The sequence below is a fragment of the Erythrolamprus reginae genome, chromosome 12 (genome assembly GCF_031021105.1).
Source record: "Erythrolamprus reginae isolate rEryReg1 chromosome 12, rEryReg1.hap1, whole genome shotgun sequence".
NCBI lineage: Eukaryota > Metazoa > Chordata > Lepidosauria > Squamata > Dipsadidae > Erythrolamprus > Erythrolamprus reginae.
Window position 1 is genome coordinate 17223727 of NC_091961.1, and position 25991 is coordinate 17249717.

The 25991-nt window shown below is 43.3% G+C and overlaps 1 protein-coding gene across 3 annotated transcripts in view; it reads left to right on the forward strand.

Annotated features, from left to right (window-relative positions):
• The window catches only part of ZMIZ2 (zinc finger MIZ-type containing 2), a 101928-nt gene that overhangs the window by 70423 nt on the left and 5514 nt on the right, over positions 1-25991 (forward strand). For all 3 annotated transcript variants that reach the window (XM_070765330.1, XM_070765329.1, XM_070765331.1), the window contains exons 6-17: positions 1605-1859; positions 3420-3599; positions 6561-6641; positions 9240-9444; positions 10351-10492; positions 11896-12106; positions 13098-13203; positions 14093-14250; positions 14511-14578; positions 15412-15480; positions 19361-19608; positions 20211-20377. In XM_070765330.1, the coding sequence (XP_070621431.1) occupies positions 1605-1859; positions 3420-3599; positions 6561-6641; positions 9240-9444; positions 10351-10492; positions 11896-12106; positions 13098-13203; positions 14093-14250; positions 14511-14578; positions 15412-15480; positions 19361-19608; positions 20211-20377 (1890 nt within the window). The remainder of the gene's footprint in view (positions 1-1604; positions 1860-3419; positions 3600-6560; positions 6642-9239; positions 9445-10350; positions 10493-11895; positions 12107-13097; positions 13204-14092; positions 14251-14510; positions 14579-15411; positions 15481-19360; positions 19609-20210; positions 20378-25991) is intronic.

The window sequence follows — 25991 nt, forward strand, 5'->3', positions numbered from 1 at the left end:
TTGATGAAGATAAACTCTCCTTCTCCTGTTTCTGTTCTCTGGCCAGAATATGGGTTAAAGTCAAAGAATGAAATTGAATGAATAGTATAGGGCAGCAGGGCTGTGTGTTTTTTGGAAGTAACTGAGGAGTTAGTCACTATTACCATGAACACCAAACAGAATAAGAGTTGGAAGGGACTTTGCCCTCCCCCTGCTCAAGCAAAAGACTGTATAACATTCAAGACAAGTGACTGTCCAATCTCTTCTTTAAAGCTTACAATGACGGAGCAGCCACAACCTTTATAAGGCAAATTATGAGGTAGATTTCTTCTCTTTTGTTGCAGAGATAGACACAGGGGTAAAAGCCACGGAGACAGGACTTATGTAGAAGGAAGTTAATTTGACACATCCATAGAGACGTGTTCGGTCAAGAGATGATATTCCCTCTCATGCTTGGAAATCAGGTCTTTCTGGTCATCTGCATGGAAGCCGGGATCACAGCATTCTATAATGTTGCTCAAGATGACCTTCAAACTTTCTGTATGAAGAATAGAATAGAATAGAATAGAATAACAGAGTTGGAAGGGACCTTGGAGGTCTTCTAGTCCAACCCTTCTTAGGCAGGAAACCCTACACCAGTTCAGACAAATGGTTATCCAGCATCTTCTTAAAAATTTTGTCACAAGCCTTTGTTCATTGTGAGCCTTAGCTTTCCTCACTTCATCTTTACAGGCTGAGGTTATTTGCTGATATCCTGCCTTAGTTATTTCCCCACCTTTCCACTTTTTATACTTGTCCTTTTTGTCTTTCTGTTTGTCAGAGAGTTCTTTATGCAGCCATGCTGGTTTCTTTTGAGAGCTGTTATTTTTCTTCTTCATTGATATTGTGCTAGACTGGGCTCTAAAATCTCATATTTCAAAATTTCCCAAGCTTCTTGAGTTGTTTTCCCCTTGAGGATTCTTGTCCATGGAATCTATATGGTTCCTTGTGAACATCTGAAACTGGCTGCACTATTCAAGTGTCAACTCTTGATCATTGTTTATTTTGACTGCTAACTACACTACATCCCAAAATATTTCTCCTTGGTTTTTATTTGGCCTTTCTCTTCACTTACTGAAGTGCCAGAGAACTTTTGTGTACAAAAGTGTCATTCTTTGGATCTAGCCTTCAGCAGCAGCTTTAGGGTATGGACTGTGCACATAACAGGAAGGCAACCAGTGGTCTGTCAAAGCTAGCATAGGTGATGTAGAAAAATAATAAAATCTGGTAATCAGAATACCCAAAGAAGGGAGGGGTCATTAGCCTTTTGGCCCCAAATCTACACATCAAAATGAGGGATCTGATAGTTGTTCACTGAGAAATGAGGCAGTCAACTTTACAAGGTCTTAAGAGTTGAAATAATTGTGACTCAATATGAGGAAACTGCAAACAAGACTGCTATGGCTTACAGTTAATGTGCCATTTCATGTTTGTCTAGTGGTGAAATGCCAGCTGAATTGAATTGGAAACATTAGAATTGTAACCACTATCCAGCATCATGTAGTTGATCCTACAAGCCCATTTCCCTAAGATCTGGCTTTGTGTTGAATCCTATTTAACTTCTTTCTCTTTCTTTTTTCCTGGAGATGGGTGCTGGGCAGCCTTTCAACAATCAATTCCTCCCTCATTCGGGGCCTCGAGGACCAACTGTACCTCCCGGGATGAATCCAGCCAACATGTTGAACGCTTCCGGGATGTCACCCATGAACATGAACACAGCAAGAACTCCTGCAATGAGCGCCCTGTATGCTGGGCAAAGGATGCCACAGCATGGCTATCCTACTCCACCACAAGGCCAGCAGATACCCCGGCAAAATGTCAAAAGAACTTATTCCAGTGAGGTGTGTATGAAAAGTGGAAGGGTTTTGGAGCTCAGGCTTCGTCCTTTCCCAAGGAGTCTCAGTATTCCCCATCTGAGTGTCATTCCATTGTGCTGCAGCTATCATTCTAAAATTTCCAACCAACATGATCTTTGGGGTCTGGGCATATAATTCCATTATGCCATGTGTGAGAGGACAGGAATGGTGGTTGCATTTTGAGAAAGTAAAATAGCTGAAGCAGCCTAAGACAAATAGAAGAGTTATTCACAAAAGGATGTAGTGAAGGAATAGGAGTTACACTAGAATTAGGGAAGAGTGGTGTAGTAAACAGTGAATGCTAGCTTTTCAGCACTTGTGGGTGTGTTGCTTAGAGACCAGGTCACAGAGCACAGACTTTGCAGAAACAAGTCAACATCCCACATCCAACTACAAGGGCTCAGTCTAAGAAAAAGAAAAGGATAAAGCAGAAAACAGGAAGGGAAGGAACCTGGGATTCTTCCTACCCAAAATTATAGTAGTCCTTGATTTACAACAGTTACAATGGCATGGAAAAAAGTGACATGACCATTTTTCATAGTTACAACCTTTGCCGCATCCCCATGGTCATGTGATCAAAATTCAGACGCTTGGTAACTGACTCACATTTATGACAGCTGCAGTGTCCCAGGGCGATGTGATCCCCTTTTGCGACCTTCTGGCAAGCAAAATCAAAGCCAGATTCACTTAATAACCATGTTACTAACTTAACAACTGCAGTGATATACTTAACTGTGACAAGAAAGGTTTTAAAATGTCTCACTTAACAACAGAAATGTTGGGCTCACTTGTGGTTATAAGTTGAGGGCTACTTGTTCTCCTAGATTTGGAGCTCATTAACCTGGGCTCCAACCATAAAAGAAACCATGACATCAAGATAGCATGAGGTGATGAAATTATTACAAGAGATGAACTGAAGGAGCCAATCTCAGGAAAGTATATTAGAATTATTAATATGTTGGGCATTCAGGACTCCCTCCTGAAATATGGATAGCTGCCAATTTCCTGGGCCTGAAGGTTTCATCCAGGCTTAAAATGAGTGAAACAGAGCCTAGCAATTAATATTCTCGGTCTGATCTGGATGCCTACAATTTGGAAACTTGTTAGTCTCTTAACTGGCTGAAATGATGCCTTTCTGAGTCATTTAGTCTCACTGACAGTACCCTGAGACAAGATGACAGAGACCACACTTGCCACCATCCAATCAAATCTTAAAAAGAAATTAATGCCAGGAGACCATCCCAAGTAAGATGTGGGGGCATCTGAAAGAGTTCCTCATAACGTTTCAGGCTTCCAGAGCCAGAGAAGATTAGGTGGGACAAACATTTTTCAAGGGTTGTGGGACCAGTGGATAGTAGAGACATAAGACACTCTTAAATCACTCCCAGTTGATTTTTCCAGGAGATGCCTAAAGTCACTGAAATCTTGATATGCTTGTTGTTAATCACTTCCTTAATCTGTTACTTTAAAAGCGATTTACAGATATAGGCAACATCATTGTATATGGCCATCATTCAGCTGCCTTTTCTTCTATATCTCTTCCAGGGCTATCCAGGACAACAATATATACAAGGTGGCCAGTATCCCTCTCAAGCCGTACAGTACGCCACGAATGTGCCTCAACCATCTGCTCCGTCCCCCTCCTATCCTGGTCACCGGTTGCCACTGCAACAGGGAGTGAGCCATTATCTCTCTGCCTCCAGTACTAGTGGCCCATACTATAAGGTACCCTGTTGCTATGGTAACAGCTGTACCAGATTCTCAGTGAAGGTGAAAGAGACCTACAGACGTTCATTTTGTAAGGAGATAAAGCAGATTCCTAATGGAATGATGACTGCATCAAGAGAGTATCTCCCTAAGGAAGGAGGGAGATATCTGTATTTCCACTATTCCGCTATTATTCTGGTGATTTTGTTAGGAAAGCCTCCTCTAGACTGAGTGGTTTTCAGATGTGAGATCTTCAAAAATTCTGGGCAATGATCATGGAGAATTCTAAAGCGGGAAACCCACAATCCCCAAAATAGTCAGTTGAGGAAAGAGTGGCTTTAAGGTTCTAATATAATATTCAGTTTGTGCTAATCTTCCCCTAGCAGTCATAAGAACAAACTCTTCCCAACCAGAGTCAGTGCAGGATGATTTAATAATTTCTCAGGGCAGAAGAAAATGTTCTCTCAAGGTTATAGAGTAAGCAAGCAATAAAGGGGGGGGGGGGATTGTTTCTTGGGACTTCATCCAATGCAGCCAATTGTGTCTGAGGAAACCGGATCCTTTTTTTATTAGTTCATTTAACCCCATCTCACACCCCTTGAACCTTCAAGTTGTGCTGAAGTATAATTTAAGGTGGTTGTTTTTTTGTCTTGTTTACTGTACTGTATGAATCTAATCTTTTGTCATTTGTAAATCTTGGGTTGCTGTTTCGTTCAACCATCTTCAGTCTAGCTCTCTTCCAAATAGCTTTATTGTTTGTTTGTTTGTTTGTTTGTTTGTTTGCTTGCTTGCTTGCTTGCTTGCTTGTTTGTTTCACTTACATGCCGCCCATTCCTGTAGGACTCAGGGTGGCTTACAACAATAAAACAATACAAAAAATTAAAGTCAACTATTAAGCAAGAAACACTCAATCAATATTAATAACAATAAAACCCCTGGACTAAACAATACAATCATACACTCATACATACCAATTGAACCATAATTCGGCCAGGATTAAGATGTTAACTCTCACGGCCCCCAGGCCTGCCAGCAGAGCCAAGATCTTTAAGGCTTTTCGGAAGGCCAGTAGGGTAGGAGCAGTACGGACATCTTGGGGGGATGGTAGTTGATTCCAAAATGCCGGGGCCGCCACAGAGAAGACCATCTCCTGCAAGCCCGTCCACCAACCAGCACTGCTTAGTTGATGGGACCCGGAGAAGGCCAACCCTGTGGAATCTAATTGGTCTCTGGGAGGTATGTGACAGGAGACAGTCCCATAAATAGTCTGGTCCTAAGCCATGTAGGGCTTTATAGGTGATAACCAACACCTTGAATTTTGACCAGTGACCTATTGGTAGCCAGTGCAGCATGCGGAGTGTTGGTGTCATGTGGGTGTACCTAGGTACATCCACAACAGCTGGCACGGCTGCATTCTGGGCTAACTGCAGTCTCCGAACACTCTTCAAGGGTAGCCCCATGTAGAGCACATTGCAATAATAAAGACGTGAGGTTATCTTTCCATACTGTGCCAGCCCGACTACGGTACACATTGGTGTATTGTATAAATGCAGATGAATTGATATTTCTTTAGTACAGTCTCAGGCCAATAATATAAAATAGCCCACAAGAACAATAATGCTAAAGTACAGTGATGGAGAACCTATAGCACGGGTGCCACAGGTGGCACGCGGAGTCATATCTGCTGGCACGCGAGCTGTTACCCTAGCTCAGCTCCAATATGCATGTGTGTGCCGGCCATTTGATCTTTGGCTCACACAGAGGCTCAGGGAGGGAGTTTTTGGCTTTCAGAGAGCCTTCAGGGGGATGGGGAAGGGAGTTTTTACCTTCCCCCATCTCCAGCCTTTGAGGCCTGAGGAGGGCAAAACACGAGCCTACTGGGCCACCAGAACTTGGGAAACAGGCCATTTCTGGCCTCCAGAGGGCCTCTAGGAGGTGGGGGAAGTTGCTTTCGCCCTCCCCAGGCATTGAATTATGGGTGCGGGCACTCATGCATGCATGATAGTGCACCCACACGATCTTTTGCCCCCTGAGGCAAAAAAGGTTCGCCATCACTGCTATAGTATATACTATACAGTAGTCCTTTACTTACAACTTCTCATTTAGTGACCAAAGTTATAATTGCTCTAAAAAATGTTACTTAAAACAGGTTGTCACAGTTGTTTCTTTAAGCAAATGGGGGGAAGCCAGATTCAATTAGAGGCCATTTCATTCGCTTAACCCTGCAATGATTAGCTTAAAACTCACAGCAAAAAGGTTTTAAAGCTGGGTGCAACTTACTAAATTGCTTTGCTTAACAGTGGAAATTCTGATCTCAATTGTGGTCATAGTTTGAGGACTACCTGTAATAAGACATAATATGGGTGGAAGGACTTTAAATCAGGCCTGTGAGAAAATTCTATAGTTTAGACAATTCCTAGGTGCTGAGATGTTTAGCTGGCTACATGCTCCACTCTCTTCCCTTTGTTAGGGTCATGATTCAACTTGTTTGCTGTTCAGTGTCCAGTATATAACTTTTAAGAAACACACAACTTGTAGAATTGGCTTCTAACAATAGTTCATGCAAAGCAAACTGTTTGGAGAGAGGTTTCAGGTCAGCAGTTCTATGTAGTTTAAGGCCTCTTTTGGGCTGAAGAAAATTGATCAAAAATTACTAGTGGGGTCAGACCCTAATATAAAATGAGAATTCAGCAATCTTCTGTTTGACATTGCTTGGTCTTTGGATAAAATGAGAGTATAGAATTATGACCTACTCAGTATCCTTTGGAGCAGCATTTTTCAACCTTGGCACCTTTAAGATATGTGGACTTCACCTCCCATGCTGGTTGGGGAATTCTGGGAGTTGAAATCCATACATCTTAAATTTGTGAATTTTGAGAAGCACTGTTTTGGAATCAAGGAGGGATGGAATTGGATTGAGGGATAACTCAGGGCCCAGATTATTCTAATAACAAATGTTTTTGACTTTTCTCTTTTTAGCCTACCGATCAGTTCAATGGTCAAAATGCCAATTTTAATGGTGGCAACTTCAATGCTTATGGACAAGCTACTATAAATGGGGTAAGTTCTATTGTTTGCTCTTCATGAGGCTTTCTAAGATATTTGGCAATGTTGTATTTGGCAATAACGTAGAGCCGTGGTGGCACAGTGGTTAGAATGCAGTATTGCAGGCTAACTCTGCTGACTGCCAGCAGTTCGATCCTGATGGGGCTCAAAGCTAACTTAGCCTTCCATCCTTCTTGTAAAATGATGAGCCATATAATGGTGGACAATATGCTGATTCTGTAAACTGTTTATAGAGGGCTGTAAAGCACTGTGGAGCAGTACATAAGTACTAGTGCTATTGTTAAATGCCAGGTGTTATCTCTATGCTGCATTCCCACAACTTCTGAAGGCAAGCTGTTCCACTGCTTGACTGGAATTTTTCCTTGCTTCTCTCTTTAATTGGTTTCCATCCCTTGCTTCTTGCCTGCTTTTCAAAATAGGTTGACCCCCTCTTCTTTGTGGCAGCCCCTCAAATATTGAAACACTTGCTATCGTATCACCCCTACTCCTTCTTTTCACTAGGCTAGACAGATCCAATTCTTGCAACTGTTCTTCCTATGTTTTAGCCTCCAGGTCCCCATCTTTGGGAGGCTGAAGATCTTTTTTTTACCAATCTTCTCTGCATTCCAGGATGGCTTATTCATATGTTTTACATAGATTCACAAAAGTTCTTCCACTTAGAACATGCCTTCACATCTGCCCTCATTCATCCATTTCTCTTTCCTCTACACACGAAGCACAACATTCTGGTCTTCATTGGGTTTCTTTTTCTTGTTACTTAAACAGAATTGAAGCAAATGGTACATCATGTAAGCAAGACTGTGTATTTTTATATTAGCTTAGAACTACCATCAACCTCTGGGGCTCATTTCTTGACTGACATCGTTTCCATTCTTATCCCACTTTTAAAAACAGAGAAAAATGTCTGCTGAGTTAAAGAAAGTGGGTAATGTGTTAAAAGGAAGTTGCTCTCTCTCTTGCATCTTTTTGCAAGTTACTTTTTGTTCATGTTTAATACTTTTCTCCTGTGTCATTTCAAGGGGTTAGCTCCTATTCCCTATTATGGGTCAGAGTTGCCTTTTTATTTAAAAAGAATAATGTTATATTTTAACTTCCTTTCTGTTTTTAACTTGAAAAAATGGACATTTCAAGGGAAATTGAAATATATACAGCAAGGGAGAAAGTTTTCACATGATAAAAAGCACAGCCTGATACCAGATTTGCAGTCCCCAAAAGATACATATGTAAACTCTCTCTCTCTCTCTCTCTCTCTCATCTAGTAGTTTCTAGTGCTTTTCATAAAGTAGGTGAGAGAAAAGGCAAGAAGTTGCACATTGATTGAAGTATATAAATAGAACTCTTATTTGGTACATAGAGATCGACAGTAAATCAGGAAGTCTTGCATCCTTATTTGCCCACTGCCAGTTTAGCTTGAGAAGGCTGACGTGCAATATTTTTTAAGGTGGTCTATAAAGATAAAAGGAAATGGCTGCTTCTGTAAAACAATTAACCCATTCATAGGTGGCTGAGAACTAGCAAAAAATGAGAACAGGCCCACCACTACGGCCAAAAAGTCCAAAAGAGGAAACTAGTCATGTAAAAACAAATTAGATTCTGCTCACTTTTGTGAGTGAATGAAACACTGCCTGAGATTGCATTGAGAGTTACATTATTAGTCCTTGCTTGCACAGTTGTAAGGGTTGGATACTTTAAAGCAGGGGTTTAAACTTTAGCAACTTTAAGACCCGTGGACTTCAAGGCCTGGCTAGGGAATTCTGGGATCTGAAGTCCACAAGTCTTAAAGTTGCCAAGGTTGAACACCCCCGTTTTAAATAATCTTTCTATAATTCTTCCTATTGCATAATTCTAAGTACAGGTACTCCTCGACTTACAACAGCTCATTTAGTGGCACTTCAAATTTACAATGAAAAAAGTGACCTTATGACCATTTTTCACATTTAACGACCGTTGCAGCATCCCCACGGTCACATGATCAAAATTCAGATTTTTTGGGGGGGGGGGGACAGATTCATATTTATGACCATTGCAGTTTCCCAGGATTGTGTGATGATGATGATGATGATGATGATGATGATGATGATGATGATAATAATAATAATAATGTATTAGATTTGTATGCCGCCCCTCTCCGAGGACTCGGGGCGGCTCGTGATCCCCTTTTGTGACCTTCTGACAAGCAAAGTCAACGGTAAAGCCAGATTCACTTAACAACTGTGTTACTAGCTTAACAACAAATGTCTTGGCAACATAAATGTGATCATAAGTTGAGGACTATTTGTAATAGTTGTGGGCAATAATGGCTGGGTGAGGGAGATCCACAGAAAAAAAGAGGTGAGGAAGCCTCAGCATAAGGACCTGCCAATTTTTCCCACTCCTTTGTGTCCATGAGGCTAATGTAGCTCAAGGATGTTAATTTGGAAAATAGGCATTCAGTAGAATATAAATGCAGTCATCTTTTTTCCTGGTTCAATACTCAGAGGACTTACAATTGGTACTTCTTTGTGTAAAGTTTGGGATTGTTTATACTAGAAGATGGGCTGAAGCTTCACAAGAGTTGATAACGTCTGAGTTATAATTCTGTTCTCTTTTTAGCCGGGAAGATCTATGCCTGGCTATCCAAGCTCTCCTTTACCTGGTAACCCCACACCTCCGATGACCCCTGGAAGTAATATCCCTCCCTACATGTCCCCAGGACAGGATGTGAAGTCACCATTCCTTCCAGACATCAAACCCAATATCAATTCTTTGCATCCTTCTCCATCTCCCAACATTGGTTCTTTGCATCCTTCTCCATCTGGTAAGTTTTAGACACTGAGAAAGTCCTTCCAGTGCCTGATTTATGGCTTCTCCCAGCTAAAGAGGGTATGAGACATCATTTAGTAATGACAATTCACTGGCTAACTGATTTACTCATTTACAATATTTGTAGATCATCTCAGTTGTGAGACTTGGGGTAGTACACAATAAGGTAGGAAAACCAACATAGCATTTCAAATGGCCAAGCTTTTCTTGACTGTACCACTCCATTTGCAAAACTCAATTTTTTTTAGCAAGAAAAATTCATTCTGGATGTCTCCTTCATTATGTTTTTAAGGAGCAAGGCACCTTTCCCCAAATGGTATTTGAAAAATGAGGCACCCACTCCACACAGGTGTGTCTGTACATCTCAATGTACACACAACCCCCGGGCAACTCAAAATGGTTGAGTCCTGGAGAAACTTCCCCTTTGGATTCTACACATTGGCTGGGCTCTGGACCGTGATGTGAATTTGGGACTCCTTGCAGTACAGTGGAATTCTGGGGGGCAGGCGTGTTCCGTGGCAGTTAAGAAATGGCAGTTTGGTGCTGAGGGAAAAAATCTCGAGAGACTTGCAGTGGGACTAGGAAGCAGAGGGAGTGCCAAAATCCGTTTCCCAAATGCTTGCACAAATCAACAGAATTCGGGGGAGGAAAGGAAATGACAGCCCTGGTGGAGTCAAGGCAGAGGCCAGGCCTGTTCTTCACCCCGCCTGCAGCCCTTTCCCACCTGGCTGCCCCTTGCCATGCCCCACAGCCCAGACAATTTCCTACTATGTGCCTTGCTGCTGGGTTAGCCTGGCTCCCTCCACGCCTTCCTTGGCTCCTCTGCCCCATATCATCCCTGCACCTATGGCTGTGCCCCTTCCCCTCATGATCAGCCCGCTCCCTTTTCTTGTCCCACCAGGAAACCCTTGTGATGAGTTGCGTTTGACCTTCCCTGTACGGGATGGTGTAGTGTTGGAGCCTTTCCGCCTCCAGCACAACTTGGCGGTCAGCAACCATGTCTTCCAGCTCAGGGACTCTGTTTACAAGACTCTGATGCTCAGGTGAGACCTATGATGATCTTCCTAAGTTCATGCTATAAAGTAAACATATTACCTTGTTCCTTCTCTAGCCCAGAATTTGCTTCTGCTGCCTCGATCGTTAAGCAGTTTTTGAAAGATGGTCGAAAGCTGAATCCAGAACACTGCATGGCTCCTTTTTTTTTAGTGGTGAGCTGGGAGCAGAGGATAAACTAGAACTTACTCCATCATTGCTTTTGACCCCCACATTGGAACAAAGCAAAAAAGCAAAGCACTAAACTGTCATTTGCCTCCTAACTCCATCCACTCCTGAAAACCAGAAAAGATTCTTTGAATGGGACCTATTTATGATCTCAAATCCATCTTTCTGTACAATAGCACATTTCCCCCCTGTTGTTTCTACAGCCTTCTTTCTATATCTTCTTTCTGAAATTGCACAGGAGAAATCTGAGAATCATCCAGTTCACCTTCAGATGGAATATTTTAATTGGCTGCTTTTGCAAAAAGCAGCAACAGGTTCTGTTTATTCTGAGTCTCTTGACTGTACCTAGCAATCACTTGAACTCTGTGAGATGCTCTTTCACAGATGGATGAAAATTCTGGGGGAAAAGATGAAAATATTCTGGAGAAAAACAACAATACAAGTGAAGTTATTCAAGGTTTTGCTTTGAAAGCTGAGAAACAGTGGAGGAAAAAGCAGTAGAAGAGGGGAAAACAGCAGTAGCTATCAACTAGTTGTTAACTGCTTCATTTCAATATATTTGTTAAATTTATGTCCTGTCCAACTCTCTACCAAGTGACTCTGTTTCAGTTGTCATTAAGGAAGGTGTTTGGAGATTATCTAGCTGATTTTAGTGCAATAATTACTTCACTAGTTTAACTAGTTGACGGGTCTGTTTGGGAGAAACTTTCCAAAGATTTCACCAAAAAAAGTCTAGCTCTTCTGTCCTAGGCATTTGTAGGTGTTCTTTTTGTATGTGAATAAACAATTTCATAAATCTTAACCAGTAAAAAAGGAACTTCCTTTTGCTTGGAAAAATATCTTTAAGAGAGTGTTTCCCACAACTGTCAAATTAAAGGTGAGAGGATTTCAACTCCCAGAATTCTCAGCAATTGCCATGTATTCCCAGGGAAAACTACAATACAGATGAGGAACTATGGTCCTCCAGCTGTTGAGCTGCTACAGTTCTCAGCACCCATCACTTTTGGCAGTGTTCTCTAGGGCTGTTGAGAATTGCGCTCCAGCAACACAATTCTCAGCAGGAATTGAGGACCGCAGGTTCCTGGCCAAAAGATGGAATTAAGAGACCATACCAGAGCATTTTCTCCCATTGCAAAGTTCTTCTCCCATGATCTCCCTGCCTTCTCCAAGGCACCATGAGTATTTTCTTTAGAAAGGTATTTTGTGGTTCTTCTCTCCTTCTCAGGCCTGACTTAGAACTGCAGTTTAAATGCTACCATCACGAGGACCGACAAATGAACACCAACTGGCCAGCCTCAGTCCAGGTCAGCGTGAATGCCACCCCTCTGACCATCGAGCGGGGAGATAACAAGACTTCACACAAACCCCTCTACTTAAAGCAAGTCTGCCAGCCTGGCAGGAACACCATCCAGATCACAGTCACGGCTTGCTGCTGTGTAAGTTCAACTTCTGTTTGTTTGGGAATGGACTTTACAGTGAAAATAGCAGCTTCTCTGAGACTCTGTCTTGCTGTGAAAGCTATTGATACTCCAGGCTGCTTCCTAACTGATGGCCTCCATTGCCATTTGTCCCAGTTTCCAAAATTCTTGTATCAGCTTTTTCCAGTTTGAGGTCTGTTGAGTAGATGGAGATGGCTACTCCCAGATTCCTTTAGGATACAGAATTCTACAGGACTGCAGTCCCTGCATACTCAGAGGGCACCAGATCAGGGAAGATGGTCTTGGCCTACACTTGGCTGAATGAATTCTGCCTCTAAATTCACACAGGTGCAGGAAGTCCAGGATAAAGGGGACATTTCTTTTATTTTAAGTCCACCAAGTTACCTTTGACATTCTTTGCAGCAGCAAATTCATAAGTGGGTTGCGTGCTACACATGATACCATTCCTTTGTGGAGCAGCTTTTCATACTATTTTCATTATTGGTCCCTGGGTTCAAATATCCACTTCTCTGGGCTCAGAAGGGCCTTTTTGTCTGTGTGTCTTGGACATTTAGGGAAAAAAGACCCTCAAACTCCATTTCGCTGAAGTGAAAGCTTCAACGTAGTCAAACAGCTGCAGCATAAGCAAAGCTAGATCTGAATATTCTCATGCAAAGCCCACAGTTTTCCCATCTCCCTGGCCCTCCTCCCTTGACCATTCCATCAATGTGCAATCATATTCCTCCAATGTTTTGTGAATAGCTTTGGAGTTTGGCACCTCTTTGGTTGAATTTTGCATTCTGATCTCATAGCTTCATCCTTAATCAGCCAGTTCATTCCAGATTGACACCTCTGGTTCCTGTCACCCTGTTGTTCCTTACTTCCCTACTCCTGTTTTATGGCAGGAAGCAAGACATGTTGAAGATGGCAGGTCTGACACTGCTTTGTGATGTAATACAAATTGTGATTGTGTTTAGCCCTGGTGACTTCTCTTTTTTCTTTGTTTTAGTCCCACCTTTTTGTCCTGCAATTGGTGCACAGGCCTTCAGTACGGTCCGTTTTGCAAGGCTTGATCAAGAAGCGGCTGCTGCCGGCCGAGCACTGCATCACCAAAAGTGAGTATCTCTGCTCTTTGGCATCCTTCCCCACCTGCAAAGTCTGGCCCAAGAGACAGAACTGTCTGGCCTGGTTCTTCAGGAGAGTAAAAGACACCAGCAGAATTCCTGCAGAGTTCCATTAGGTTGGGGTCAGAGATGCATGGCAACTGAGCAGATGCTTCACAGATATATTACTCAGGAGGAGAAGGGGGAAATTTCCAAGCTTCCTGTAAGTAGGCCCAATGAGAATCAAACTAATCTAAATGTGTCAGATTGGAAAAGGCTGTTCTGATGGTCAGATCAAAGAGTTTAGAGCAGCAGGAGTGTTCAACCTGGAAACTTTAAAACTTGTAGATTTCCAACTCCCAGAATTCACCAATCTGCTAAGCAAATTGGACTTCCCCCATTGACTTTGCTTGTCTGGGGAAGTTGCAAATGGTGATCACGATCCTGGGATGCTGCAGCCATTGTAAATACCTACTGGTAGCCAAGTATCCGAATTTTGATAATGCAATCACAGGGACACTAGGACAATTATACATGTGAGGAACTTCCTAACTTCAAACAAATGTCTGCAAGTACCTGTAAGGAGAGCCAAATTATCAGATGGGCCAGGGAAGCTCTTATTATTGTTAGCTGAGGTTGGAATACTACATGTCATGTTAATCTATGGGCAATTTGATAGAGGTGGGAAAAGCCAAAATGAGAAAGGAATAAGAAAAGGCCTCCTGTGTCCTAATCTCAACCCTTTCCCAATCTGCTGGCCATCACCGCTCCAAGTACACTGAATCACGTAGAAACATAGAAACAGAAAATTGACAGCAGAAAAAGATCCTGTGGTCTTTCAAATCTGCCCTTGGTCCATTGAATCTGCATTGACACATCCTTTTCCCCTTTCCATCCTTAGTCAAACGGAACTTCAGCAGCGGCACAATCCCTGGGACTCCGGGTCCAAATGGTGAAGATGGTGTGGAGCAGACAGCCATTAAGGTGTCTTTGAAGTGCCCCATTACTTTTCGGAGAATCCAGCTTCCCGCCAGGGGTCACGACTGCAGGCACATACAGGTGAGTGTCTGATCCTCTCCCATGTCTTCCCACCTCTGGCTAGTCCTGCGGCAATAACTATGACAAAAGGAGGTGGGTTGTTGAAGGAAGATAGGGAGAAACCCCCAATCATTTATTCTGTGGAAGGGAAAGCTTTCAAGAGATCCAGTACAGGTATTATCCTCTCCTGAAATTGGACCATTGCCCTTTCCCCCAAAGCCTTTGTAGTTGTCTTCTAATGCCTTTTGCTCAATTGAGTCCTGTTTTCTTTCTCTGTGCAGTGCTTCGACTTGGAATCCTACCTGCAACTAAATTGTGAAAGGGGAACGTGGAGATGTCCTGTTTGCAAGTGAGTATCTATATTTGAGGCAGCTTTGGCAAAAACAAAGATACTAAATCCAAGAAAGGACCTTTGTTAGGAAAGCATCATACAAGATAAAACCTCTGGACCAGTTTTTCTCAGCCTTGGGAACTTTAAGATGTGTAGTCTTCAACGCCGGCTGGGGAATTCTTGGAGTTAAATCCACACATTTTAAAATTCCCAAGGTTGGAGAAAAATGCTGTGGATTATTTTCTGTAACTATTTATTGTGGCTTACCTGGGTTGGACAGTTCTTAAGCAAGATGTAAAAGCAACAGTTCTCCTTCCATTCCTTTTCAGTGGCACAGCTGTCACAGGGCTACTGGGCTGAAGTCAGGAGCTGCTCACAAAACAGAGCGGTTGGCAGTTGACTAACAGCAGCACCAAGGTCCAGCATTAGTTCTTGAGCTTGGTTCCACCTTCTGGCAAGGTCCAGAGGGCATAGAGTTTGTCCCAACATCCTTGCCCTTTTTAAAACTATAATCAGGTGTCTGACTATATACTCAGTTATTGTTCTGTTTTTAATCTTTTAAAAACTTCTACAGCCAAAAGTTACACCCCACCCCACTTCTCTTCCCTCTCATGTTTGAACCTTGTTTAAACCAAGTTAATGGCCTTTTAGGCTTCCTCTGTGTGAGTAGGAGTTCACTTTTTGAAAAGTAAGAATTATGTCTGGGGGGGGGGTCAGGATTTTAGAGATGCTTAGGTGGGGCATGGCCAAAAAAAGATTGGTTTACAGTTTGAAATTCTGCAGCTGCAGCCTACCAGAGCATTGTACATAGTTACATACATCTACCCCTTATTTCTTCTTCTTTCATTCAGTAAAACAGCCTTGTTAGAAGGGCTTGAAGTGGACCAGTACATGTTGGGAATCCTGATTTACATTCAAAAGTAAGTTTCTTGGATTTGCTGGGAGGGGTTTCCACCATTTGAATAAAAATAAATTGCCCAGGAGTGATGCTGTCTTATGAGAGCCAGGGGTTAGCCAAGGGCTATCACCCACCTACCCTAACTCAGAGGTGCTGGTTTCATTCTGATGTTTGATATTAAATGAAACCTAAAATTTTAGAAGAGAAAAAGAAAAAGTATATCTGAAGTGTATTCAGTTGTTCTGAAGATGGGATTGGTGAAAATGAGGCAGACCAGCTGATCTAAAGAAGGCCTTTGACAAGAAGGCCATTACAGGGTTCAGATCCCTCCCTGGCATGGCCTAGAGCAGCAAGATACCTTCACAGGGTTGTTATGCCTCTCCTCGAGGGGAAGGAGTCACTATGCAGTTGCTTTTTGTGCCTTGAAGGAAATGCTAGTCATCCTCATGGCAAAGTTGAAGGAGATGCCATCGCAAATGACCTCTTTGAGCAGATCTGAATTAGACCCAATTCCCCAACTCTTCCTTCTCCTCTGCATGGTAGCTGAACCACATCTGAACTAGCTGCACCCTTTCAAGCATTTGTTTCCCTTCACTTGGCCTCCTTCCACATCTTTTCCTGTCTCTTCCCCCACCTCACTCCCCCCACCCGATCTCCATGAGCTACCCCAAGAAACTGGTAGTTAAACATAATCCAATTGGCCCTCTTTAAAAGAGCAACTCTTCATTCCTTGGGGACTGGTTGGTTCTATTGATTTTCTTCTACTTCCCTGGTGCTATTCAAGTTTTCACGCAAGAGTATTTAGCCATATGATAGCCAGCTTCTCTTTCCGCAAGCCACAGCTGTCCAGGAGCACATAGCAAGTACAGCTAACATGTGAGAGTTCCTTTCCCTCATTTGAGGGCCTCCTGTTCCTTCCCTAACCCTCCACCAGCTCAATGAAAGACTGCATTGCTCTGCATGAAGAAAAGGGACTAGATACAACCAGAGTGGGCACTGAGGCAAAGGGGGTCTACCTTTGTGTATGATTCCCTTCTGCAAGTTTAGCAAGGATAAACATGGTTGGGAAGACCTCTGTGTTTACAACCTGTTTGAGAATTACAGTAGTCCAAAAAAGGGGATGGCAAGGCTACAGTTAAAGCAGGCTGTTTGGGAAGTGGTTGCTCTTCCTCTGAAGACTGTAGGCTAGGAAAGCTCCTTTACACCACATTGTGCCTGGATTGTGATTGGCAAGCAGCCAATTGCACAATTATTTAACTGTGGGACCTCCTCCTTTTCATTCAGGAGCTAGAGCACTACCGTGTTTCCCCGATAGTAAGACCCCCCCGATTGTAAGACATATGGGGGGTTTCAGGGGGGTCGGCTAATATTAGCCATACCCCGAAAGTAAGACATATGTCTTACTTTCGGGGAAACACGGGGGTATTGCGGGGGGGGAGCCCGATGACCCGCCGAGCAGGTGGGAGAGCTCGGCGGCAAGGCACAAAGGATTTCCCTCGAGAGAGAGAGTGGGGGATAGTCGTCGTCGTCGCGCTAAAGACCAGGGCAGAGAAAGCGCGAGCTGCATGCGGGAGAAGCAGAGGAGGAATCAGGCAAGCCGAATGGGAGCCTGTTCTGTGTGAGTCCGGTCCGGGTTTTGCTTACAGCCCCGGGCATTAGCAATAGCAGCGGCGGCAGGAGAGGCAGCCCTTTGCAATGTGGTCCGCCTGTCTCGGCACTTGCAGAGCGAGGATGTAGAGGTGGGTTTGCGGAGGAGTTGCTGGTGGGGAATGGAGCGAGGGAGGGCAGGGGAGGGATTCCCATTCGGCTTGCCTGATTCCTCCTCCGCTTCTCCCGCATGCAGCTCGCGCTTTCTCTGCCCTGGTCTTTAGCGCTCCGACGACGACTATCCCCCACTCTCTCTCTCTCTCTCTCTCTCTCAAAGAAAAGCCTTAATTTCGTAGCCATCGGTTCATCGGCCTTCCGAGGCTGGAGTTCGTCCTTTTGGGGGACTACGATCGCTTAATCCAAACCACCGCCGCTATCCCCCCCCCACGCGATTCCTTGCACCTTCTTCCCAACGTTATATCTGCGGTTCAGCCTCCTTCCCCGTCGAGAGAATTCCGATAGCAATACTAAGTTCTTTCCCTTTAAACACAAGCACAAGCACGCGACCCAAAGTAGAGATGCAAAACTTTGATGCGCTAGTTGCGGGAGGTTAGAGTAGCTGGGCTGTTATTGCACCACGTTCAGCGTTCGTCGGTCCAGTTAGGCAGGTGGGGCTGCCCAACTGCGCAGAGCGGCTCCTCCCCTCCAGACACACGCTTCCCCGACACGCGTCTGCGGCTCCACGCGTGCACCGAGGGAAATCCTTTGCCGCTAAAAGGACCCTTTCAATTTTTTTCCAATGTAAGACATACCCCGAAAGTAAGACATAGGGGGGCTTTGGGGGGTAAAAAGAAAGTAAGACACTGTCTTACTATCGGGGAAACACGGTACTTAGAGCACTTCATCTGTGATCAGTGCTGAACTAACCTACCTTATTCCAAGGTAGTCTTGGACTTACAACAATAGTGAGAACTAGAATTTCCATTGCTAAACAAGGCAGTTCTTACATGAATCATGCCTGATTTTACAATCTTTTTGTGTGTGTGTGGTTGTTAATCAAATCACTGTAGTTGTTAGCAAATCATGTGGTTGTTAAAGCAAATCTGGCTTTTCCCACTGACTTTGCTTGTAAGAAGCCATCTGGGAAGGTGACAAATGGTGATTACATGACCCCAAGATATGGAAACCACCTTAAATATGCCAGTTTGCAACTGCCCAAATTTTAATCATGTGACCATGAAGATGCTGTGACAGTAAGTCACTTTTTCCAGTGTCATAATTTTAAACGAGCTCTAAATGAACTGTTGTGAGTTGAGGACTACTTATACTTATCCACGCAATGGGTTGCATCATATCTGGACTACTGTGAAGGACTTGAAAGAGTCTAAGCTTGAAGAGAAACCAGCTCTTTCCATTAAAGCAAAATGCAGCACAGTATCACATCATGCTGCTGGTTCTCTTATTTCCTATGCTGGCAGGAGAATTCTGGGAGTTGAAGTCCACAAAGTCTTAAAGTTGTCAAGTTTAACAACCTCCGCTCTAGAATCAGAGGTCTTTATTTGAATTCCTGTAATATTGTCAGTCTTGTGTTTCTTACAACAGTGTTGGTAGAAGAAATGCTTCTCCAAGGACATCCATCTGATGACAGCCTGACAGCCCCATGGAACACACAGAGCTTGTTCCATGGGTGGAGTAACAGTAGCACTCCTATGAGCTATTCTTTGCCTACTAATGCCATCAGCTTACAAGCATTCTTTTTCCATGAAGAATAGAACAAGCAGGGCACTGTACTCTGCTGTGTGTTTTCCCAAATGAAATAATGTCTTTTGGTGAGAAAAGCAACATTGCTAAGAACAGGGGCAACTATCCATGTAGCCCCAGAAATGTAAGCTGGAAGCCACTCTACATAAACCCTCTAATCCTTGTGAGACATTTTTAACATTAGTTTAAGGCAGTTAACCATCACCTTAAAGTCATTTAAAGATTTTCTTTTTTACAATTTTTTGGGATTGTTTATTTGTTTTCTATTTTTCCCTTTCCTCCTTGAGGGCTAGACAATGACCTCATAGATGAAATAATGAAGGATTACACTCGGTGTGCCTTGTGGATGGTTCAAGGTTACTAGCTCATGATCAAGGAGTCCTGTATAGAGGCCTAAAATTTTAGGATTGGAAGAGCCATACGAGCCATTGAGCCTAACCCCCTGCTCAACCCAGCATGATTTTATGACATGTGAATAACATTTTTAGTTGTATAAATCCACCATGTGTGAGGGACAGGGTTGAGTGTCATGTGCAAACATCCCATTTACCCAGCTCCGAATATGAAGAGATCACCATCGATCCGACGTGCAGCTGGAAGCCGGTCCCAATCAAACCTGACATCCACATCAAGGAGGAACAGGATGGGCCTGTGCTGAAGCGTTGCCGCACCATGAGTCCCACCCACATGGTGATGCCCAACGTCATGGAGATGATCGCAGCCCTGGGACCAGGTCCCTCACCATTTGGATCTTTGCAGTCTTCTTCTGCTGGCAGTGGTACCAATGACTACACCAGCCAAAGTGAGTCAGCACCTGAGACCTGGGGGTGGGGAGGGGGAAAGAAACAACAATAATAATCTTATAGATATAATACTGCTTCATAGTACTTTTATAGCCTTGTATAAGCTATTTACAGAGTCAGCGTATTGCCCCCAACATCCTCAGAAGGTTGGAAGGCTTAGTCAATCTTAAACTGGTCAGGATTAAACTGGCTGTGGCAGAGTTTGCCTGCAATCTCTTAACTACTGCATCACCATGGCTGTAGAAAGGGATATAGTCTTCTCTTCCAAGAAGAGATAGGGGGAGGGGGGTAGAGCCTTCTTTTAGACCTCACTGGGATCTTGTGGATCTACCTTGTGTATGATGCATGATCACCATTGAAGGCACAAATGTTACATTTGTGTCATCAATAAACAAGATACACACATAATTGCTGCTTAACCATTGCAGGGGATTAATATGAGTTCTATTGATATGATGACTTGCTGGGTCCCTGCTCTACTTACCTCAATAGATTATGTTACATGGGGTTAAAACTAACCTTTATTCACAATGTTTGTATATGTACAAGACTTTTCTGAAAGATAACTTTTCTCTCTGACTACTACTTTTTGTTGTTTCAGATTCAACCTTTTCTGGAACTTATCCAGATTCATTCCCCACTGTGAACCCTGGCACCCCGACGTTAAATGAATTCAACCCTGGGCCTCCTCCCATCTCCTACCAGTCTGACATTCCAGGCAGCCTGCTGACCCCTGAAAAGCCAACTGTTCCTTCCATTCCTGGACAGGTCAGTGAGACGTTCCTCCTGGAAAGTATTGGAAAGTGGTCATTGTTAATGGGCTATGGGCAGAGGTCTTGCAACTGTTCTTCCTCCTGGGATCTTCACTCTGTAATGGTCAGTTCCTCTTAGTCTTCTTGACTAGATGCATAAATTCCACTCCTGTTTGCCCTTCATGAGAGGCCCTAGCATTGGATTTTGATAGATTCCACAGGCAGGGAGCTTCCAGAATTTACATTGTAGCTCCTTGAAAGATTTTGTAGTAGTTTCTTAAATCTGGGAAGTTTGGCAGCAAATGATGCTTGCGGAGGTTTTCTTCTGACCCACTAAAAAACTTTTCATGAAAACCTCACGAGCAACATCGTGATCAGTTACGTGGCAAGCTCTCCCATATCTATAGCTTCTGGCTACGAAGCAGCAATGTTCATAAAACTCCCATCATGCATTTATCGCCCGCATGTGAACACAGGAACAAGGCAGGATTCTTTGGGTGATTTTCCGCACTAGCTGCCAGGATGCCTTGTAAAGGCAGCTGAATAAACGGCACGTTTCTCCCCTATGACCCAGTTTTCTCCCCAGCCTTGCGAGGGGAGAACATGTACAGAAGGAGTTCTCTTGGGAGTCAGCAAGGCAGGGATGATCAGGCAGCTTTGTCTGCTATGCAAGATGCTTAAAAACAAAGAGAAAGGAAGAAAATGTCTTGCCTGTTCTGATCCATTTTTGTAGAAAGTAAGAGCATCCCATTTTAGTTCTAAGCTTCTTCCATAGTCTTCACTCTGCAGAATATCCATCCTCAACCTCAGATCCTTGAAATGTATGTTGGTTTGTACCACCCATCTTATCCCCAAACATGGCCATTCATGGGAATTGTAGTCCAATGCCTGGGGAATCACAGTCCTGAGAAAACAGCTTTTAAGTTTACAGACACCAGCTGCACTTTATTTCTCCTAGCCTTATGAAAGTGGATTCAAAATAGATATGTCAGGAGATGATGGTGTTTCAGTAATTAAAAGAGACTAGTGAGATATTTCCCCCCTTCTTATAAATGTTAATTTGGTGAAACTGACATTACTATAATGTTAAGAGTTGTATAAGCATAAAAAAAGAGAGAAAGAGCCAGTCCGGGATAGATGATTGGTCCATCTAATTGAAAACCTGTGTGTCATTGTGACAGGAAATGAAAAGTGTTTATTAGAAGCCTCAGTGTTATCATTTATTAGGGCCACAGTGTTATCATTTATTAGGGCCATAATGTCATCACGCAGGTGATGCAAGTTGCTTAATTTGCATCAGTCATATAAGTGTCATTTGCAAAGCAGTAACACAATAACAGAAGGATACAATCAAGATCAAGGGAGGTACTAATGTCACTCTACAAAGCCTTAGTAAGACCTTACCTAGAATACTGCATCTAGTTTTGGTCATCCCACAGTGTGGAGAAGATGAAAAACACCCTAGGAAAAGTGCAAAGGAGAGCAGCCAAGATGATTAAGGGACTGAAAGCTAAAACATCCAATGAACAACTGCAGGAAAGGGAAATTGCTAGTTTAAGTGAAGAGTAGGACCAAGGGAGACATGATAGCAATGTTCCAATATTTGAGGGGCTACAGCAGAGAGGAAAGGGTCAAGCTATTTTCCAAAGCGCTTGAAGGACAGACAAGGAATAATGGATGGAAACTCTGGAATCTCAAGGAGATTCCACCTAGAAATAAGGATACATTTTCTGGCAGTGAGAACAATCAACCAGTAGAACAGCTTGCTTTCAGAAGTTGTGGGAGCTTTATCACTGGAAGCTTTCAAGGAAAGACTGGACTGCTATCTGTCGGAAACGGTGTAGGGTCTTTTGTTTGGGCGGCAAATTGGACTACATGACCTACAAAGCCTTTCCAATACTATTATTCTGTTATATGTTGTGTCATCACTTACTCTCTTGCCTTTCCCACATCTATAAAGAAGTCGACTGTTACGCACACAACATACCAACATACTACTCAGTATGACCACGAGTGAACCCAACATTTTTGTTGTTGTCAAGTCTCACTTAATTGTAGTTGTGAGGTGAATCACTGCAGCTGATAAGTTAGCAACCCAGTTGTGAAGTGAATCTGGCTTCCCCATAGATTGTCACCAAAATGGGATTGCATGACCTTGGGACACTGCAGCCACCATAAATCTGAACCATTTGCCAAGCTTCTGAATTTTAATCACATGGTTATGGATACTGCAAAATGCCTTAAGTCACATTTCCCAGTGCCAATGATCACTAAATGAACTGTTGTAAGTTGAGGATTACTTGTACTTTTGCTTTTTAATACCCTACAAAAGTGTCCTCTCCAAGGCACATCTCTTTTCGCTGGGCTGATTGTCTCTCCTTTCAGTGTGTTAAGCAATGAATGCTGGAAAAGCCTCTCATGCCATCGGTGTCTGCTTTGAATCAACCTGACCTCTAGCTCGAGCATCCTGACCAAGAGAAGAAAATGTCCCACCCAGCCTTCATTTTTTCTGCACTAAGGGATTTCCTTCCTCAGCATCATTATCATTTGGTGTACGCGCTTGGCTGAGGAGCCAATGGGGCGAAGCTACCATCTGTGGGATTATGACTGAACGCCTCTAAGTCAGAATCCCCCCTAAACGTAACGATACCGCAGCGCCGAGGAGCCTCAGTGGACCACGGATAGCCGGGCCGCCAGGTCCGGTGCGGAGAGCCGTCCGTCATGGGAGCGGAGCGCGGCCGGAAGGGGGCCGCCTCTCGCCCGCGGCGAAGCGCACGTTCGCGGGGAACCCGGTGCTAAATCATTCGTAGACGACCTGATTCTGGGTCGGGGTTTCGTGCGGAGCAGAGCAGCTCCCTCGCTGCGATCTATTGAAAGTCAGCCCTCGACAGAAGCTTTTGAAAAAAATAGTCTGGAAGACAGAAGGAAAAGGGGGGACATGATCGAAACATTTAAATATGTTAAAGGGTTAAATAGGGTTCAGGAGGGAAGTGTTTTTAATAGGAAAGTGAACACAAGAACAAGGGGACACAATCTGAAGTTAGTTGGGGGAAAGATCAAAGGCAACATGAGAAAATATTATTTTACTGAAAGAGTAGTAGATCCTTGGAACAAACTTCCATCAGACGTGGTTGGTAAATCCACAGTAACCGAATTTAAACATGCCTGGGATAAACATATATCCATTGTAAGATAAAATACAGGAAATAGTATAAGGGCAGACTAGATGGACCATGAGGTCTTCTATGTTTCTATGTTTCTATTAAGTTCCTTCCCTGCCTTGCATAGGAGAGAAAATTCAGCCAGCTACCACCTGGTGGCTCCACATGATTCACAGGAGCATAGAAAAGTGTCTTACAGAGAATCTGAAATTTCACCACCTCAGTTATTGCCCACAATGACTGACAGCCAGTCAATGGAGTTTTAACCTGTACTATAGGACAATCTATTCCACAAAGCACCTTAAGCCAGGACAAGAAGTATTATTAAAGAGAGATCCAACCAAGAACTAAGGAGCAAGTTCCTGATAGTGAGAACAATTAACCAGTGGAACAGCTTGCCTTCAAAAGTTATGGTTGCTCCAACTCTGGAGGTTTTTAAGAAGGGATTGGATGACCATTTGTCTGAAATGGTATAGGGTCTCATGTTTAAGCAGATGGATGAACTAGAAGACTTCCAAAGTCTCTTCCACCTGTGTTATTCTATAAGCAGGAACACTCCCCAATCCATGCAAAGTGACCCTTGCTCCTTAAGCTACAACCTCATCTCTTCTGCTCCCATAAGCCCAGGATTCAACAAAGAACTTAAAGATTTACTGGGTTTAAGTTTTACCCACTGCAGGGTGTGCCAACTGAGTTATCAGCTGGGTAACAAAACTCTCAGCAAAGGCTGAGAGCTAATCCAGACTCAAGTCTGGGATGCCGGGCGTGATCTCAGCACCACTTGGAGAATTGGCACACTGGCTGTTGTGATGCGTGACTTCCGCTCTTGCTAAACAGCTAATTCTTAATGCCGTTATGCAGAACTGTGGGAGAGCCACATTTTGCATGGCACAAACTGTCTTTCTTGGTTAGTACTGCTCATTGTGTCACTAGCAGATTTCCTCTGCGTGGGATTCCAGAGTGGAGAAATGAATAACGAAATAAGCCAAGACACCCCCCTCCCCCCGCAGAAAAATCACCCAAAGTTTCAAGTGATTCAATGCATAAAAGAAGCCTCATGCTAAAAAAACACTCCCTTAAGAATAGCAGGTTTGAGGGACTGGTGCTCCTCAGCCTACTCAGTGTAACTTTGAGATAAATTTAATTTCAGGCAGCCCACTGAGCCAAGGAGGGAGGAAAAGAAGGGGACTATTTGCTTCATCAGCAGGGGGCCCTCCTCAGGTTATCTCCAGGGGAAGGTGCTTTCTGCCAGAGACCCTGAAGAATAAGACAGTTCCTCTTTCAGGTGACAGAAGTACTGAAGCTGTTTGATGCTGGAAGAACTGCTAGGCAAACCTTTCCTAGACGTGTGTGCCTGTGTTTGTGTGAGTCTGCACCTTGTTAAGGTAGTGGATGAAAGCATATCCCAGTCAGAATAAGGCACTGCAACAGAACCAGAAATAAATCTCTGCAGTGCAAGAAGGATGCACAACATCCTGAAATCAGTTAGATGGAAGTTTAGATGACTTGGATGATGGAATGGAATGTGAGAGTGACCTTGAGGGACAATAGGAAGAAATGCTGCCTAGGAAACAGATAAAAGAGAGGAAGGAACCCCAATGGATTAATGGTCAGGGAAGAAACTTAGCAAAGATCCACCAAGTGGATCAAACAATTTAAAATCAAGGGTGGGAAATTTGTACCTTCAGACTTGTTGGATTCTGTTGCTGTAGTCTTATAATAAAACAGAATTAGTTCATTTGGTCCTGTTTTCTGTCTGGATACCCGGAAGGGTTGATACGCCTCCACCATTGCTAACATGATGCTTATTTTACTCTAAGACAGAATATGTAATTTACAATCACTATTGAGCCCAAAATATATGTTGCTAAGTGAGCAATTTGTTAAATGAGTTTTGCCACATTTTATGACTTTCCTTGCCACAATTGTTAAGTGAATAACTGCAGTTGTTAAATTAAGTAACATGGTTGTTAAGTGAATCTGGTCTCCCCATTGACTTTGCTTGTCAGGTCATAAAAAGGGAATCACATGACCCTGGGACACTGCAAGAGTCATAAATACGAATCAGTTACCAAGCATCTGAATGCAAATCACATAACTATGGGGATGCTGCAATGGTCATAAGTGTGAAAAATGGTCTTAAGTCACTGTTTTCAGTCTTGTTATAATTTCAAACAATCACTAAGCAAACTTGTAAGTTGAGAACTAGCTGTGTTTGGTTTGCATGGTGAGACAGCCTTATAAGTTTAATTTATTTATTTAAAATATATACCCAAGCATAGTTCCCTCTAAGCTGAGCAGTGAGCCATGGTGCACTTAAAAATCATCATCAACTCAGAGTTTTTCGAACCTGCCCAGAAGCCGAGAAGGAAAGAGTGAGAGGGAAGGAGAGAGAGAGGAAGAGAGAGAAACAGATAGAAAAAGGAGAGGAAGAAAAAGAGAAAGAAAAAGAATGGGAGTAAGGAAGAG